This window comes from Rhinoderma darwinii, chromosome 1 (genome assembly GCF_050947455.1).
Source record: "Rhinoderma darwinii isolate aRhiDar2 chromosome 1, aRhiDar2.hap1, whole genome shotgun sequence".
NCBI classification, from domain to species: Eukaryota; Metazoa; Chordata; class Amphibia; order Anura; family Rhinodermatidae; genus Rhinoderma; species Rhinoderma darwinii.
Window position 1 is genome coordinate 549,414,230 of NC_134687.1, and position 19,294 is coordinate 549,433,523.

Sequence of the window (19,294 nt, forward strand, 5' to 3'; positions counted from 1 at the left end):
GTGATAAACTGCCGTTTGGGCCCATGGGAGGGCTCAGAAGGAAAGGAGCGCTGTGTGTTCTTTGGAGTCCAGATTTTGCTGGATTGGTTTTCGGGTGCCATGTCGCATTTGCAGAGCCCCAGAGGTATCAAAGCAATAGAAACCAACCACAAATGACCCCATTTTGTAAACTACACCCCTCAAGGAATTCATTTATGGGTGTTGTGACCATTTTGACCCCATAGTTTTTTCACAGAACTTATTTGAATTGGGCTGGGAATGAAAACAAAATTATTTTTTTCAAATAATATGTAGTTTTGGCTGAATTTCTTATTTTCACAAGAAACCAAATACCCCATTCTGTTGCGCAATTTGTTCTGAGTGCCGCAATACCCATTTGTTGTGATAAACTGACGTTTGGGCCCATGGGAGGGCTCAGAAGGAAAGGACCACCATTTGGCCTACTGGGGATTTTCTAGTGCGAAGTCATGTATGCAGAAGCACCTGAGGTACCAGTACAGTTGAAACCCGCAAGAAGTGACCCCGTTTTAATAACTACACCCTTAAGGCATTCATCTAGAGGTGTAGTGAGCATTTTGACCAGAGACCTACACCTCATAAACTGTAATGTGGGTTCTCCCGGGTATGGCAATACCCTACATGTGGCTGTTATCAGCTGCCTGGACACACAGCAGGGCTCAGAGGGGGATAAGCTGTGCGGAGTGCATCAGGGTAAGTAAAATTGGGGTAAATTATAAACCAAGGGATGTATGATAAATTTTAAAACTGACTTTCATACAGAGCTCTGGTTATTCGGGACACGTGTCACATTGATATATTGTGTCATCCCTTATAGCAGACTTTGCACCTCTTTTGACTTTTTCCCTTCTTGCCAGTTTGGGGAACTTCTCCTGGAAAGTGTTGCCGCCTTGGTACGATGCGTGTGGCCCCGCTTCCAGAAGTACTGGGTGCCCCCCCTTCTTGCTCCCTAAAGATTAGGTTCTTGATAATCACCTCTTGAAATTCCAGGAAAGTTCCCGTCTGGCCTGCACATCGACGTAGCACGTACGCATTGTACAATGCCATCTGTATGATGTGCCCGGCCAGCTTCTTATACCACACCGCATGGCGCAGTAGGGCTTCAGGATTTGATCTGACAAGTCCACACCTCCCATGTACCTATTGTAGTCCAGGATGCAGTCTGGTTTGGGGGTGGCCTTTCCTTCATATATCCTAAACCTGTAGGTATACCCGGATGCACTCTCGCAGCTTATACATCTTCACGCCATACCTTGCCCTCTTACCCGGCAGGTACTCGCGGAATTGAACCCTCCCTTTAAAATGTACCAGGGACTCATCAATAGAAATACACTTCTCGGGGGTGAATGCTTGGGAAAACCGGGCACTGGAACGGTCTAATAGGGGTCTCCGTTTATACAAATGGTCAAAACTGGGGTCATCTCGGGGTGGGCACGGCTCATTATCAGTATAATGTAAGAAGCAAAGTATTGCCTAATTTACTTATTTTTTTAGGTTCCAGTTCAGTTCTGAAGTTGCTTTGAGGGGCCCATATATTAGAAACCCCTATCAAATACGCCATTTTAGAAACTAGACCCCTCAAAGTATTCACAACAGCATTTAGAAAGTTTATGAACCCTTTAGGTGTTTCACAGAAATTTAGAGCAAAGTAGAGGTGAAATTTACATATTTTTTTTTGTCAGAAAATCCTCTTTATACCATTTTTTTTATAACACAAAAGGATTTATCAGAGAAACGCAACTTAATACGTATTGCCCAGATTCTGCAGTTTAGAGAAATATCCCACATGTGGCCCTAGTGCGGTAATGGACTGAAGCACCGGCCTCCGAAGCAAAGGAGCACCTAGTGGATTTTGAGGCCTCTTTTTTTTATTAGGCACCATGTCCGGTTTGAAGAGGTCTTGTGGTGCCAAAACATTGGGAACCCCCCAAAAGTGACCCCATTTTGGAAACTAGACCCCTTGAGGAATGCATTGTAGTTTTCTTGGGGTGCATGCGGCTTTTTGATCAGTTTTTATTCTATTTTTAGGTGGCGTGGTGACTAAAAAAACAATAGTAGCATTGCTGTTTATTATCCTTTTTTTTTTTTTTTTTTTTACTGCGTGCACCGTGCGCTATAAATGACATATTCACTTTATTCTGCGGGGCGATACGATTACGGCGATACCAGATGTTTATAGTTTTTTTTATGTCTTATGGCGTTTGCACAATAAAATATGTTTTGTAAACAATCATTTACTTTTTGTGTTGCCTTATTCTAAGAGCCATAACGTTTTTATTTTTAAAATCAATAAAGCCGTGCGAGGACTTATTTTTTGCGTAACGAACTGTAGTTTCGATCAGTACCATTTTTCGGTACATGCGACTTTTTGATCTTTTTATTCCATTTTTTGGGATGTGAAGTGACCAAACAATTGTGATTGTGGTTCGGTTTATTATTTTCCTTTACGGCGTTCACCGTGCGGGATAAATAACGAAATAATGTTGTAGTTCAGGCCGTTACAGACGCGGCGATACCAATTATGTACAGTTTATTTGTTTGTTTATATATTTTTATTAATAATAAATGACTGATAAGGGAAAAAGGGGGATTTTTACTTTTAATACTTTTAAAACTTATTTTCTTATTTTTACACAACTTCTTAACTTTTTTTTTACTGTATTACTTTGTCCCACTAGGGGACTTGAGGGCAGGAGGCCCTGATCGCAATTCTAATACACTGCACTACATGCGTAGTGCAGTGTATTAGAACTGTCAGCTACTCACTGACAGCAAGCATAGTGGGTCCTGACGTTGTCAGGACCCACTAGGCTTCCGTCTATGGCATAGCCGGACGCCATTGTTTGCCATAGTCCGCATCGCCGGCCGCTATCGCGTAGCAAGCCGGCGATGGCAGCTTAACCTCTAAAAAAAAGCCGCGTTCTATAGAGATCGCGGCTTAAGGGGTTAATCAGCAGGGACACAGCGATCGGTCCCCGCTGTAGGAGCTGTGACAGCTGCTGAACAAGACAGCAGCTGTAACAGCTCCTGTATGTGTCGGGAGGACGGCCGAAACGGGCGTTACTCCCGAGACGTACTATTCCGTCATGGAGCGCGAACGATACAGCTGCCATGACGTAATAGTACGTCCAGGAGCGGGAAGGGGTTAAAGTTCAATGTGTTTTTCAACAGCAAAAATCTGAGGCTTTCACTTTGATTTCTGACACAGATGTGCCACAAGTGTGTAGCAGATCTGCACGAGAATAAGGCCTTGTTCAGTTTTTTGGTTTTTTTTGCCGCAAAAACAGTGTTGGAAACTGGGGCAAAAAAAAAACGCTAGCGGGAAAAAGACACGCTCCTTTCTTCAGGCATTTCTGTCTCTGACCTCCCATTGACATCAATAGGCGGCAGAGAAAGCCTGAAGGAATTTCGAGGCTGATTTTTCTGCCTGCAAAAAAGTTTGCATGACAAGTTGCTTATCCTCGGCTTTTTCATGTAAAATAAGTAGCATGCTACTTATTGCTGTGGTGGATTTATTTTCATGGTGTCAACAAAAATACACGTGGAAAATTTTTCGTAGCATGTGAACTGTTGTGGAAACCTCATATGCATGGGATGCAGAATCATGGGAATGTCATTTGAATCCGTATCAAATCCAACATGTGTGAACGGGGCCTTAGGGTGAGCTAAAAAAAAAGCTGTTAGGCCAAATACACACGATACTTATTACGTGCAAATTTGTCGCGGGTATTTTAGTGCGGTAAATCAGCAGTGTAATACAGTACCAGCAAACTAAATGAGATCAAGAAATCTCATCTACATGTCGCATATTGTTTCTGCACAAAAATTTACCTGAGGTGCGTATTTGAAAATATGCTACATGTCAATTTATCTTGCGTTTAAAATTGTAAAAAAAAAATCTGCAGCATAAAACCTGCACCTATTTCCGCATCAAAATGTAAAAACCACACCTAAAAACGTATTAAAAAAATGCACTATTAAGTGCAGATTTTACCTGCGGTTTTGATGTGGATTTTGTGCACCAAATTCCTCAATGTGTGCGTGTAGTCTTACAGAATTTGCTAGGGATTGACTGCATATTAACCCCTTTACATTGTAAAGGATGAAATATGTTACAATTCTGCAACATAGTAGGCATGCAGCTGACTTAAAAATCAGCAGCTTGTCCTAAATTCCATGCAGATATATTTTTCTTGTAAACGTGCATGGGACTTTTTTTTTTTAATGGGCGTCACATGGCTGCGTGTATTTCTATGGGGCTATTCACACGGTCGTTGCTTTAATGGACCGTGTGAAGGGCCTGTAAAATAATAACACATATCCTATTTTTGTCCATTTTCAAGGATCCCTCAATAGACTCAAGTCTGAGGGATCTGTGAAAACTGGTCCCGCACGGGTGCAAATCGGCTGTGAAAAATGGACGTTATTCGCGTCTAATTTAAAACCCGTTCGTCGGAATATAGCCTTATATTGTAATTTGTAGTGAATTTTCTGTCCACAATCCGCACCAAAGACAAGTGACGTTATTCAGACGTCCATGTTCGGTCTGTGATATACGGACAATGTGTCAGCCTTATGCCCCGGACAGACCATAGTTCAGGGAGCCGGGTTTCTAGCATCAGTTATCTATAATCATAGGTGTTCCTCCCTTCCCATGGGAATACTCTTCCTGGTCCCATACTGAAAACGTTATTACAGTATGGGGCAGTATTCCCGCAGAGAGGCAGGGACTCCTAGCAGCATTGATCATTAGGAGCAGTTTTTATATAATCGTAATAAATATTTTTGCCACGTTTGCGAAAATCGCGGCACAGAAATGCTAGGGGAACTAAAAAACAAACATTTTAACATCCCCTTTCTATATTCTACAAGTGGGGTCAGGCTGGAGAGACCAGACTGCAGGTCCTGTCGGCTGTGTAGACAAGGACGTGTCTGATGGGCGGCTCTCTCCACATGGAGCTTCTGCTTCTCATGCTGCATCTTCCTCTTCTGTTAGTCCTATCAGGGCCCCAGTGTTAGTTACTTCAGCGTAAGGGACGGGCCCTATTGCATTATATTACATTGCAGGGTCTGTTCCTTTCCCCAAGTGACTAATGCTGGGGCCCTCATTCAAATGTTTAAAGAAGCGGACGGGCCCCTGTTTTTTCATCATTGTGGCCGTGCCCCTGATGGCAGTACTAGTAGTCCGGCCCTGGATAGAAGCCTCTGTAGGCACAATGGGGAAGATTTATTTCTTATTAATAATAATATTTCCGGCAGGCAGATCCTACGTCAAATTTATCAGTGGCGCATGCTGTATGAGAATCTTACCGTGTCTTGCTAGCCATCTTAGACCCTGTTCTCATCCTTATGCCGCCTCTTGACTGCCTTACATCAGTATTTTGTACCAGCCATTAATGTGTGACACGTTTTAACCCTCCTCTTGGCCATGCCACTTTTTTCTAGACTCTTTCTAAAAACTATCTAGGAATCTGCAAATTGTCTACACAGAATAAAATTTGGCGGAAAGCATGTCTGCCAATTTTTGGGTGCATTTTGTGCCCACGTTTTCGCTCCCTCTGCTTGGTAATTGCACCCCCCAAATACTGGATTCTAATTAATTTCCTAAAACATTGAACAATTATTACCTTGTATTCTATTAATCATATTGGCTACCTAGTTTTTGGAACATACAAGGGGTAACCGAGGGCCCTGTGCAATTCTATTATATGGGCCCCTCACTTAACTTGTAACATCATCTTCGGAACAAGTACAGAATTGTTTCATCTATACCCAGCTTTTAGTTTTAAACAAGATGATGTCGCTGAACTCTTGAGCATTTATGCTACAACTATGATGCAGAATGAATACGGTGCACAAGCTTGGTGCAAATCCCATTTTTTTTGCTTATTGACCCCTTGAACTTACCCTTATACAATTAGGCCTTGTCCTAATGACAGACTAGTCAGGGCCATTTGGTCCTCAGGACACTTGTGCGGCTGAACCGGTGTCTGCCCCTACACCAGTACTCCTCCACATTTTCCCCTTTTTAAATTGTCCTTTGATCAAGTTATTTTATCTGCCAAGGACATATTCACACTCTCTCATATCTGAATATTTAGCTCAAAGGGATTGGATCCTGTCATGGTAAACCAGGTCTATACTTCCAAAACACAGGGCCACTCTTGTCCATGGGGTGTGGCTGATACTCCTAAGCCCTATGCAAGTGAATGCGGTAAGACTACAATACCACACACTGCCCATGGGGAAGTGTGGAGCTGTTTCTAGAAGACTTTTTTTTTTATTTTTATTTTTTAAATATTGTACAATCCCTTTGCATGTATAGTGTACAAATGCATTGTTCACTTTTGTTTAAGTGGGTTCTGTGTGAATTTTAAATTGGATTACGACCTGAAAAATCCCTATAAACTTATGTACTTTTAACCTGGAAATTCTGCCAGCCGCTGCATGGACAAATCTGTTTACATTGAGTTGTATGGAAGCAGGTTGCTCCTTACAGCTGCTGCCTGTATTACTGCTCCCTCCTACCAGCTGCTTTCAAAAACAGATCCAGGTGGGAAAAAAACCAAATCATTATTACATAATATATACAATTCTATCAAACCTACAGCAAGAATTGGTATGTATATTCAGCAAACCTGTCCCAAATATCCAGTATTGACTTTACATTATACCTGTAATTGAATGTTCTTTATTTTCAGATGCTGATTGGGAAAATGACAATAACAAGATCTCTACAGACTGTACTCATGTGGAAAGTATAGAACTGGTTCTTCCGCCCCATGCTAACCATCAGGGAAACACATTTGGAGGGCAGATCATGGCATGGATGGAAACTGTAGCCAACATCTCTGCAAGGTGAATTCCTGGCTCATTACGGCAAGGTTTTGAACTTTTCCAAATTAAATTCTTGAGACTATTACTCAGAAATCCAGAGCTAAAGATTACTGAAAAGTTATAAGATTTGTCATAGTATTTGTCTTAAGTTGTTATAAGATACAGTCCTATAGTAAAATGTAAAAAAAAATTTTTATCCATGACTTTTTTTTTTTTTCATTTTTTCCTTTTTCTGCTCCACAGTCGTCTTTGTCGTACACATGCAATTTTGAAGTCTGTGGACATGTTTAAATTCAGAGGCCCATCCGCTGTGGGGGACAGACTGGTGTTTCGGGCAATAGTGAATAACACATTTCAAAAAAGGTAATTTTTTTTTTTTGTTTTGTTTGTTTGTTCTTTTTTTTGTTTTTTTACAATTTCCACCAACTTTCTAACATTACAAAATGGCTTAAAATTACAGATCAGGGGACCAAAAGAGTGGGTCCTGTTCCTGACTTGGACTCGTTTTGATTGTAAGGGTGTATTGAAATATGAGATACCTACAAGTGTGGTTGTGGAGCTGTTTAAGCAGCTTTATTCCTGGTTTCTAAATTATTCTTTTTTTTCCTTTGAACACAGAAGTGTCGGTCCATAGTGGTCATGTTGGGGCTCAAGAGCCACTTGTAGCTCCTAATTACCCAATACCAGTAAAACAAATATCCAGGTTTCCATGAGACAGTCCTGAATTCCTTGCACTGTCTTTTTGGTTCAATTTGTCTTTTCCAGTGGGCACTTCTAGAATCTGGAAAAAGATCAAGCAGCAGAAGAGGATTTAAATGTAATGGCAGCAAAAAGCGCGCACGCACGTACTAAAGGGGCAGCAAAAACTTGAGCAACCTTACATTCCTGACAGGACCATGAGATACAAAACCCTTAATCCTACTTGCCTCTGCCCATTGTTTTAAAAAATGTCACCATAACACCATAACACCATCGGCAACGGCACAGAAGAGGGCGTACACACTGCTGTCACTGTGTAGCAAGGGAACATTGCCAGTCCCTTGTCTCAGCGGAAGGGGACTCGCCCCTTTGATTCTCATTCATTGCATCTCAAATAAAGTACATACCCCTTCTCGCACTGATTTATGATAGATTAAAATATATAACTTGTTAGCATAGTTCAGAGTATTGGCAATGTTTCATCATACAGTGCCACAGAGTAGTCCGCAACAGAATGCCAAGTTTTGTGCCAGTTTAAATTGTCATGCATTGTTTTAGAACACCAATTAAGCCATTTCCTATTCGCATAATTTTTGTTTTGAGAAAGACAGTGGCCCCCTGTAGATAGTGTCACTCACAATGTTCGCAAAAAAAAACAAGCCACTTTATATACTCTCCTGTTCCTGCATAATTGAAAGACTCTGAATGGTAGGACAAGGAACTGATGATCCCTACCCTGATAGTGAATCATTCAATTGTATCTGCATCATATAGACTGAGTAGTGTAGGAGGGGGTGGCGGTTCAGCTCCCCCCCCCCCCAGCTTTCCCAGCCGTTGGTTCCCCCGGGCGGTTGCACCCTTACCCAGGGCTAGAGATGGCCATGTGTATGGTATTGCAGCTTGGCTCCATTTACTTGGCACACAGCCCATGGAAAAGAGTGGTGCAGATGCTGCAAGAAAGCAACCATGTTTTTCTAATCTCCTATAACACCTTTAAGGGGAATTCAAAGAGGGTTACATTCGCAAATTACAGCATATATTTTGTGCGTTCTCATATGGCTGCTTTTTTTGCATTGCATATTTTTGTATAAAATTGGTGCCATAAAATGTGCTCCCAATAAACCTCTATATTGGTCAATGCTCAGTTTATTGCTTTCCCTGTGACCATCTGTTCGGGGACATGGCTTCTTACAGACAATTCGACAAAATAAAGCAATTAGCTGACCTAGGTCTATCAAATGCAATCTGATCATTGGACTAATACTATATACTTTATCCCTGTGCCATGTTCTACTCCAATATAATGTAATTGCCACTGTGATGCACTATATTCAAGCATCACAATAGAATGTTTTTTTGTTTTTTTTAAAAACTGTATGCAAAATGTTGCCAAGCTATGGGATATTATTACTTGGATTTGTAGATTCATTTTATCTGTTTTTTGTTGCTGTATCCCACAGCTAAATGCGCAACAATGTACATATGAACAAAGAAATGGAATACACACTCAAACCAAATAATACAAGCTTTATAATCTGAGTAAAACAAATGTAAACCGTTGTGTAATAATTCTATACATCCTTTGTAATGGTTACTTGGTCTTATTGCAGCGTGGAGGTTGGTGTCCGTGTGGAAGCCTATAACTGTGAGGAGTGGACTGCAGGCAAGCCGCGCCACATTAATAGCGCTTTTCTGATTTACCAAGCACTTGATGCTAACAAAGCATATATGATCCTCCCCAGAGTCCAAGCCCATACAAAGGTTAGAAGTGCTATATACTAACTTTGACAACTGTGCACTTTAACAATGATGCTCTAAGGCCGTCATACAGAGCTGCTGGGACTCCATGTGCTGCCGTATGGTACTATGTTGGGGGTGGTATGTCCGAGCAATGCTTCTAGGGGAGAATACCTTAGTAATACTGAACATGCCACAATTTTATTTATTTCTGGTGGATTTGTATGGAATCGGACAGAAAAAACATCTGTATACCTCTGTATGATGCATTTGGAGGTACAGTAGGTCCCAATCCTGCCAATGGGAACTTTATTGCAGCGCCATAGAACACAGAGCTGTAATACACTGTGTGCAGAAACACTTACACTGTATCAGAAAGTGACAAAACTTAAGCACCATTATATTCTAAATCTAGGAAGGAATCTGAACTGCTTATCCTACTTGAACCAAGAACTTTGCTCCCAAAAGTACAAAGATGAATCCAGTGTTTTGCTGAGATGGCTCCAGTATTATCCGCTAACTAACTTGATCTATAACTATTTTCAAGGAGACCATCTTGTCATAAGACAGAGAACAATTTCAAAATAATGAATGCAAGAACTAGCTTTACTAATGTATAGACCGCCTAACCAGATCTCATGTATGCCTCTTATAATATACCACATAAGGTTGGTGCTCCTCTGGCCCCAGACTATAACTTGCCAATTGGGAGGATATCAGCAACTGGCTATTGTACATGAATTGTTGTGTATCCCTGACTACCTGTGTAATAAGGGGGCAGCTTTTGGGTGGATTTCTCTTTTAAGATCAATAAAATTACACTTGCAAAAAGTAGTAAACACTACTTTAAATCTGTGTTGAATTTTTATCTCAGGACAGTGTCCGGAGGTTTCGTGGAGCAGCTGCACGAAGAAAAATACGTGTAGCAAGGTACATACAAAGTAATTTTAAAGTGTTTGTCTGGCTTATAAAAAAACATTTTCTAACACCCTAATAGGTAATTTTGAGTTAATAAAGGAGGGCGCCTTGTTCGGGATCCTCATCTACTAGCCTGAGCAGATAGAGGCTATAGTGAAGGATCTGGAATTACACGAACAATCAGTTGATACAATGGGAACGTGTAATTCTTCATTTCCCCTGTGGTGGCGCTGCAGAGAAATTGAACACTTACTGCCGAGATTATGGCTGATGGCTGGGAGTACCAGCAGCAGGGTATCCCTGGTTTAGTTAAGAACCCTTTTAACAGAGCTTGCCCAAAGTCAACAACTCCTTTTTATAACAAGCCATATACTGCATATTGGTAAATTTACTCAATCGGCAGGACTGGGTCAGATCTAAGTGATTATCATTTAAAGGGGTTGTAAAAAATTTTAAAAACGTTACTTTCTTCCAAAAAAAGCGCCACTCCTGTTCACAGGTTGTTTGTGGTATTACAACTCCGCACCATTTACTTCTATGAAGTTGAGCAGCAATACCAGACACATCCCTTGGACAGGTGTGGCGCTGTTTTTGCAAGAAAGCAGCCGTGTTTTTCTAATTCAGTACAACCCCTTTAAGGCCTAGTTCACACAGTTTGACGTGGAAACTGTGTTGGAAAACGTGCCAAAAACGGCCGAAAATGCCTCCCATTGACTTCAATGGTAGGCGGAGGCGTTTTGTTTTTTTCCGCGAGCGGACATGCCCTATCTTCGGGCGTTTACGGCTTTGACCTCCCATTGACATCAGTGGTAGGCAGAGAAAGCGTATTTCGCTGCGTTTTTGGCCATCAGCGCTCAATGGCCGTGGGCGAAAAACGCAGCAAACTGTGTACAAGCAGATCAAAATCTGCCTCAAAATTCCAAACTGAATTTTGAGGCAGAATGTTCTGCCTGCAAAAAACTCTGTGGACATACCCCAGGCTGGGTTCACACAGTTTTTTGACGCGGAAACCGGGCCGCAAAACGCGCCTAAAACAGCCAAAAATGCCTCCCATTGATTTCACTAAGAGGCGGAGGACTTTTGTTTGAAAAAGGGACATGCCCTATCTTCGGGCGTTTACGCCTCTGACCTACAATTGACATAAATCGGAGGCAGAAAAAGCGTATTTTGCAGCGTTTTATGTCCGCGGCGCTCAATGGCCGCAGGCGAAAATCGGCGTGCAGGCAGAGGAAAAGCTGCCTCAAATCTTGAGGCAGATTTTCAGCCTGCAAAAAAACTCAGTGTGAACCCAGCCTTAAGCTCAAACATGTTTATACAATAAATAAGCTAGAATTACAGAATGTAAAACTATACAAGCTTCTGATATTTTTTTTCAATTCACTGAGACTAAGCAGATGTTTTAAAAATGGTGAGGATTAGAACACAAAGTATATTAGAAAGTTTCAGAATTTTTCCTCATGACTGAGCTATTGATTCTGTCGCAAAAACGGAAACCTGCCGGAATGGTAACAAACGGAAGCCATTAGCAATGTTTCCGTCACCATTGATCTCATTGGTGATGCAAGGAGAAGTTAAGGTTTCCGTTTGACTTTCCACTAAGGGGTTCATCCGACGGAACCCCTGAACAGAAAGCCAACGCTGATGTGAACAGGCCCTAAGTCTCTGTTGTGTACCGGATCCGTTGTTTTTTTTCCCGGAAGAAATAGCGTAGTCTACTATGCTATTGCTTCCGGCGAAATTACTGATTCGATGCACAACAGAGACAAACGGAAACCATGGGCACCGCATCCGTCACCATTGAAATCAATGGTGATGGAAACGGAAATCTCTGGTTTCCATTCGTGTCAGTTTGTGTCTGTTCAGGGTCCCGTTCTGACGGAAAGCTCCCGTTCAGAACGGGACCCTAACGCAGATGTGAACAGAGCCTTAGTAGAAAAATTAACATTTCTACTAGGTAAAACCTTGACAGTTTACACTGGCTTTTAAATGGGGAACTATATATATATATATATATATATATATATATATATATATATATATATATATATATATATATATACTACCGTTCAAAAGTTTGGGGTCACCCAGACAATTGTGTTTTCCATGAAAACTAACACTTATATTTATCAAATGAGTTGCAAAATGACTAGAAAATATAGTCAAGACATTGAGAAGGTTAGAAATAATGATTTTTATTTGAAATAATAAATTTTTCCTTCAAACTTTGCTTTTCTCAAAGAATGCTCCATTTGCAACAATTACAGCATTGCAAACCTTTGGCATTCTAGCTGTTAATTTGCTTAGGTGATCGGGAGAAATTTCACCCCATGCTTCCAGAAGCCCCTCCCACAAGTTGGATTGGCTTGATGGGCACTTCTTGCGTACCATACGGTCAAGCTGCTCCCACAACAGCTCCATGGGGTTGAGATCTGGTGACTGCGCTGGCCACTCCATTACAGATAGAATACCAGCTGCATGTGTCTTCCCTAAATAATTCTTGCATAATTTGGAGGTGTACTTTGGGTCATTGTCCTGTTGTAGGATGAAATTGGCTCCAATCAAGCGCTGTCCACAGGGTATGGCATGGCGTTTCAAAATGGAGTGATAGCCTTCCTTATTCAAAATCCCTTTTACCTTGTACAAATCTCCCACTTTACCAGCACCAAAGCCACCCCAGATCATCACATTACCTCCACCATGCTTGACAGATGGCGTCAGGCACTCTTCCAGCATCTTTTCAGTTGTTCTGCGTCTCACAAATGTTCTTCTGTGTGATCCAAACACCTCAAACGTTGATTCGTCTGTCCATAACACTTTTTTCCAATCTTCCTCTGTCCAATGTCTGTGTGCTTTTGCCCATATTAATCTTTTCCTTTTATTAGCCAGTCTCAGATATGGCTTTTTCTTTGCCACTCTGCCCTGAAGGCCAGCATCCCGGAGTCGCCTCTTCACTGTAGACATTGACACTGGCGTTTTGCGGGTACTATTTAATGAAGCTGCCAGTTGAGGACCTGTGAGGCGTCTATTTCTCAAACTAGAGACTCTAATGTACTTGTCTTGTTGCTCAGTTGTGCAGCGGAGCCTCCCACTTCTCTTTCTACTCTGGTTAGAGCCTGTTTGTGCTGTCCTCTGAAGGGAGTAGTACACACCATTGTAGGAAATCTTCAGTTTCTTGGCAATTTCTCGCATGGAATAGCCTTCATTTCTAAGAACAAGAATAGACTGTCGAGTTTCACATGAAAGCTCTCTTTTTCTAGCCATTTTGAGAGTTTAATCGAACCCACAAATGTAATGCTCCAGATTCTCAACTAGCTCAAAGGAAGGTCCGTTGTATAGCTCCTCTAAACAGCAAAACTGTTTACAGCGGTGCTAACGTAATTGCACAAGGGTTTTCAAGTGTTTTCTAATCCTCCATTAGCCTCCTAACACAGGTCTAGGGAGTCAGAAGAGGGATAGCTAACTAGTAGGTCTTTCAAGGCGTTCGACAGACCCAACCTAAACTGGCACCTTAAGGCAGGGTCATTCCACCGAGAAGCTACGCACCACTTCCTAAAGTCAGAACAATACTCCTCAACAGGTCTCTTACCCTGACGTAAGGTCACCAGCTGACTTTCAGCAAAGGCAGTCTTGTCAGTCTCGTCATAAATGAGTCCGAGAGCAGAAAAGAAAAGATCAACGGAGGAAAGTTCAGGGGCATCAGGAGCCAAGGAGAAGGCCCATTCTTGGGGCCCTTCCTGGAGCCGGGACATAATTATACCCACCCGCTGGCTCTCAGAACCTGAGGAGTGGGGCTTTAAGCGAAAATAGAGCCTACAACTCTCCCGAAAGGAGAGAAAAGTCTTCCGGTCCCCTGAGAACCGGTCAGGCAACTTGAGGTGGGGTTCAAGAGGTGAGGTGATGGGCACTACCATGGTAGCATCAGGCTGGTTGACCCTCTGAGCCAGGGCCTGGACCTGTAGGGAGAGACCCTGCATTTGCTGAGCCAGGGTCTCAAGGGGGTCCATAGTAGTGTCAGGGACCAGGGTAGACTAGGTATATGGGCTTGTGATTATGTAATGACCGGGGCTAGGGAAACAGACAAGTGAGCCCTAATCTACCCGCCACTCAGTCCCTGTCTACTTGCAACGACCCCCCCTAGGCGACGGGGTACAACTGGGCGACGGTCCCAATGCTCAATAAATGAGAGACAGACGAACAGACAAGGGTACAAAGAAGCTAAGGGAAATGGGGCAGTTGCCCACGGCAACACCGTGAGCAACAAGAGTGGTGAACGAGCCGAGTCAAACCAGGAGTGGACGAGGTACCAAACGCAGAGCAGGAGAGTAATGAACAAGCCGAGTCAAACCAGGAGTGGACGAGGTACCAAACGCAGAGCAGGAGAGTAGTCCGTAAATCAGGGTCAGTATGAAGCAGGGACAAATAATTCAAGAAGCTGCAGCAGGGCCAGGACACCACACGAGAAGAATCACAAGCAAGGAGGAACAGGAAAGGCAGGTATAAATAGACAGAGGGCGGGAGCTAGCTCCGTCTGGCCAGGCTGTGATGGGCTCTCCCACTCCTAAGCCTGCCATCCTGAGTGGTGGAAGATGGAGTCAGTCTCTCAGACATAGAAGCAGGTGCAGACTGATTACCTATGGGCGTTGACACAGAAGCTGTGCCTGGCAGATCCTTTACAGTACCATTATAACACTGGAGTGATGTTTGCTGAAAATGGGCCTCTATACACCTATGTAGATATTGCATTAAAAACCAGACGTTTGCAGCTAGAATAGTAATTTAGCACATTAACAATGTATAGAGTGTATTTCTGATTAATTTAATGTTCTCTTCATTGAAAAAAACTGTACTTTTCTTGCAAAAATAAGGAAATTTCTAAGTGACCCTAAACTTTTGAACGGTAGTGTGTGTGTGTGTGTGTGTGTGTGTGTGTGTGTGTATATATATATATATATATATATATATATATTAATATAATATAATATAATATTTTTTTTTCGGATTTGGTTTTATTATTTCTCCTCTTTCAAAGAGTATACTTTTATTTTATTTTTTGCCCTTCTAGAAAATATGTATTGTCCAATAAACCAGAAAAACCCATCTCTATTCCCTGGGACAAATCCAACCAGGTAAGTAAAATAGTTGTTCCTGTTTTGCATCTACTTGTGCTGATATGCATCTTTTATATAACATCCCTTGACTATACACTATTTTAGGCCCTGTTCACAGTTTTTTGCAGGCAGAAAATCCTGACTGGAAAAATTAGCTCAGATTTATTTGAAGTGGTTTTGCACTACAGGCGTTTTTAAATGTTTTTTTTTTTCTTTTTGGCTGCGAGTTTTGCCGGTTTTTGTAATGTGTTTTTTTTTTTTTTTTTTTTTTTTTTAACCTCTTTCTTCAATAGGCAAAGGAAAAAACCACACGTGGTTTTTGCCATAAAAGGCGTCAAAACACCATGGTCGTTCGCAGAATTTTCTTATGTCTCGCGTTGATTTTAATGGGGTTTTTGAGGCTGAAAATGCCTCAAGATAGGGCATGTTGCTGCTTTTTCCTGTGAAAGTTTTTTGCCGTTCGTGGGAAAAGAACGCCTCCACCTCCCATTGAAATCAATGGGAGGCAATTTCGGCAGTTTTTTGCCGCATCAAAACTCTGTGAACAGGGCCTAATTGTTTAGTCTTTTTGGTTTAGTTTGTGTTGCGATGGTGAGTTGGTTGCAGGCAACTATAAACTAGATTTTCTTGCGCTGCATCTGCTTTTTTTTTTATAGCATACAAAGTTGAATAAGGAAATTAAGTGATAAAGCTGGGCCTGAAGCTCTATTTGTCTTCTATTCTGCTCTTCTGATATTTTAGGCCTATCTCAGTTACAATAATGTGGCCACACTGATGGTCTTGGCCTCCAGTGATGGATGGGAGTTGACCAGCACAAAGAAAAATGTAAGCTTACAGTTAACTTTATATTAACTGCTTTTCTTGCTCGGTAAAAAACAAAATTAGAATATTGCCGTGTCCTTTACCAACAAGCTAATGGCGGATTTCGAGTGCGAATTCTGCAACAAAACTTTGCAACAAATTACTGGACAATAGGTGTTAATGGTTTTCAAAAGCTTCTCCAAATGTAGCGGATAAAATTAGCGTGCATGTTTTGGATTTTCAATTTCAGACAATAGTGGCTCACTAGGTCCACTTGGCTTTCTTGGACAGAGTTTTAACTTCTCCCTGATGTAGCGTTAGGTCTATTTTAAACCCTTGCCCTTTTCCTTTCACGTGGCCTACAGCAATCCTTGTCGCTGCTCTGGGAAGGCCCCAGGCAACTTCCACGTCTTACATCCAGCGCTGCCTCTTTCACAGCAATCTGCGGGAAGGCTTCTGCCCTCCACCTACCAGAGCAATGGGCCTTCTCTGTCTTCAGGGCCTTGCTCGTGTCCTGCTGCTTTTATGGGCTGAAGCCCATGCACTAAACACTGTTCGTCAGGAACAGACGCCTTTTATCAATTTGGAACTACCCCCAGCGTAAAGCATGCAGTGTCCCTATGTGTCCTCGCTGCTGTTATGGTGCAGCATTATTCAACAATGATGGCACCAGTGGATTTTTTCCCAGCGCTTGCAATTGACCGGGTAATCCAACATTGCCTAAACAGTATTTCATAATGGCAGTAACTTTTCCGGCTTGAGGACAGTGGCGTAACTACTGCCGTAGCGACTGCTACGGGGCCCGCGGCATGAGGGGGCCCGTGTCCCCCACCGGCACGGGCCCCCACCATGGCCGCAGGCTCCGCTAGCAGCCGCTATGGATGCTACAGCGCGACGCCACTGAACACTACGGCAGAGCAGGGAGGTATCTCCCCGCTCTGCCATTAAACAAAAGACATGTATCCCCTATCCACAGGATAGGGGATACATGTGTGATCGCTGGGAGCGATAGGGAGAACGGGGGACTGAAAGTACCCTGAAGTTCTCAATCGCAAACCTCGGGCTTCCGGGGTCTGTGTCGGCAGCTCCGTAGAAATGAATGGAGCGCCGGTCGCGCAGTCAGAGGTTAGTCATGGAGAACTTCAGGGGACTTTCAGTCCCCCGTTCTCCCTATCAATGCCAGCGATCACACATGTATCCCCTATCCTGTGGATAGGGGATGCATGTTATTTGTAGGACACACTATAGGTCGCATTTTTGGGGGGGGGGGGGGTGGGGCGCAGTATAACGTTCCCTGCAGGGGGGGGGCGCAGTATGGCGTTCCCTGCAGGGGGGGGGCGCAGTATGGCGTTCCCTGCAGGGGGGAGCCCAGTATAACATTCCCTGAATGGGGGGGGGGCGCAGTATGGCGTTCCCTGCAGGGGGGGGCGCAGTATGGCGTTCCCTGCAGGGGGGGGCGCAGTATGGCGTTCCCTGCAGGGGGGAGCCCAGTATAACGTTCCCTGCAGGGGGGGGGCGCAGTATGGCGTTCCCTGCAGGGGGGCGGCGCTGTATGGCGTTCCTTGCAGGGGGGGCGGCGCTGTATGGCGTTCCCTGCAGGGGGGGGCGCAGTATGGCGTTCCCTGCAGTGGGGGGAGGCGCAGTATGGCGTTCCCTGCAGGGGCGGCGCTGTATGGCGTTCCCTGCAGGGGGGGGCGCAGTATGGCGTTCCCTGCAGTGGGGGGAGGCGCAGTATGGCGTTCCCTGCAGGGGGGGTGCTGTATGGCGTTCCCTGCAGGGGGGGGGCGCAGTATGGCGTTCCCTGCAGGGGGGGGGCGCAGTATGGCGTTCCCTGCAGGGGGGGTGTGCAGTATGGCGTTCCCTGCAGGGGGGGGTGCAGTATGGCGTTCCCTGCGGGGGGGGGCGCAGTATGGCGTTCCCTGCAGGGGGGGGGCGCAGTATGGCGTTCCCTGCAGGGGGGGTGTGCAGTATGGCGTTCCCTGCAGGGGGGGGTGCAGTATGGCGTTCCCTGCAGGGGGGGGGTGCAGTATGGCGTTCCCTGCAGGGGGGGGGGCGCAGTATGGCGTTCCCTGCAGGGGGGGGGCGCAGTATGGCTGTGTTAGCGCCATACAGCCACCTCTATAGATAACGCCACACAGTCCCCCCTGTAGATAACGCCACACAGTCCCCCTCTGTAGATAACGCCACACAGTCCCCCTCTGTAGATAACGCCACACAGTCCCCCTCTGTAGATAACGCCACACAGTCCCCCTCTGTAGATAACGCCACACAGTCCCCCTCTGTAGATAACGCCACACAGTCCCCCTCTGTAGATAACGCCACACAGTCCCCCTCTGTAGATAACGCCACACAGTCCCCCTCTGTAGATAACGCCACACAGTCCCCCTCTGTAGATAACGCCACACAGTCCCCCTCTGTAGATAACGCCACACAGTCCCCCTCTGTAGATAACGCCACACAGTCCCCCTCTGTAGATAACGCCACACAGTCCCCCTCTGTAGATAACGCCACACAGTCCCCCTCTGTAGATAACGCCACACAGTCCCCCTCTGTAGATCACGCCACACAGTCCCCCTCTGTAGATCACGCCACACAGTCCCCCTCTGTAGATCACGCCACACAGTCCCCCTCTGTAGATCACGCCACACAGTCCCCCTCTGTAGATCACGCCACACAGTCCCCCTCTGTAGATCACGCCACACAGTCCCCCTCTGTAGATCACGCCACACAGTCCCCCTCTGTAGATCACGCCACACAGTCCCCCTCTGTAGATCACGCCACACAGTCCCCCTCTGTAGATCACGCCACACAGTCCCCCTCTGTAGATCACGCCACACAGTCCCCCTCTGTAGATCACGCCACACAGTCCCCCTCTGTAGATCACGCCACACAGTCCCCCTCTGTAGATCACGCCACACAGTCCCCCTCTGTAGATCACGCCACACAGTCCCCCTCTGTAGATCACGCCACACAGTCCCCCTCTGTAGATCACGCCACACAGTCCCCCTCTGTAGATCACGCCACACAGTCCCCCTCTGTAGATCACGCCACACAGTCCCCCTCTGTAGATCACGCCACACAGTCCCCCTCTGTAGATCACGCCACACAGTCCCCCTCTGTAGATCACGCCACACAGTCCCCCTCTGTAGATCACGCCACACAGTCCCCCTCTGTAG

The 19,294-nt window shown here is 44.6% G+C and overlaps 1 protein-coding gene across 1 annotated transcript in view; it reads left to right on the plus strand.

Annotated features, from left to right (window-relative positions):
- The window catches only part of ACOT12 (acyl-CoA thioesterase 12), a 52,595-nt gene that overhangs the window by 11,044 nt on the left and 22,257 nt on the right, over positions 1-19,294 (plus strand). The window contains exons 6-11 of the mRNA XM_075837731.1: positions 6,720-6,876; positions 7,099-7,218; positions 9,165-9,315; positions 10,166-10,221; positions 15,272-15,335; positions 16,059-16,142. Of these exons, the coding sequence (XP_075693846.1) occupies positions 6,720-6,876; positions 7,099-7,218; positions 9,165-9,315; positions 10,166-10,221; positions 15,272-15,335; positions 16,059-16,142 (632 nt within the window). The remainder of the gene's footprint in view (positions 1-6,719; positions 6,877-7,098; positions 7,219-9,164; positions 9,316-10,165; positions 10,222-15,271; positions 15,336-16,058; positions 16,143-19,294) is intronic.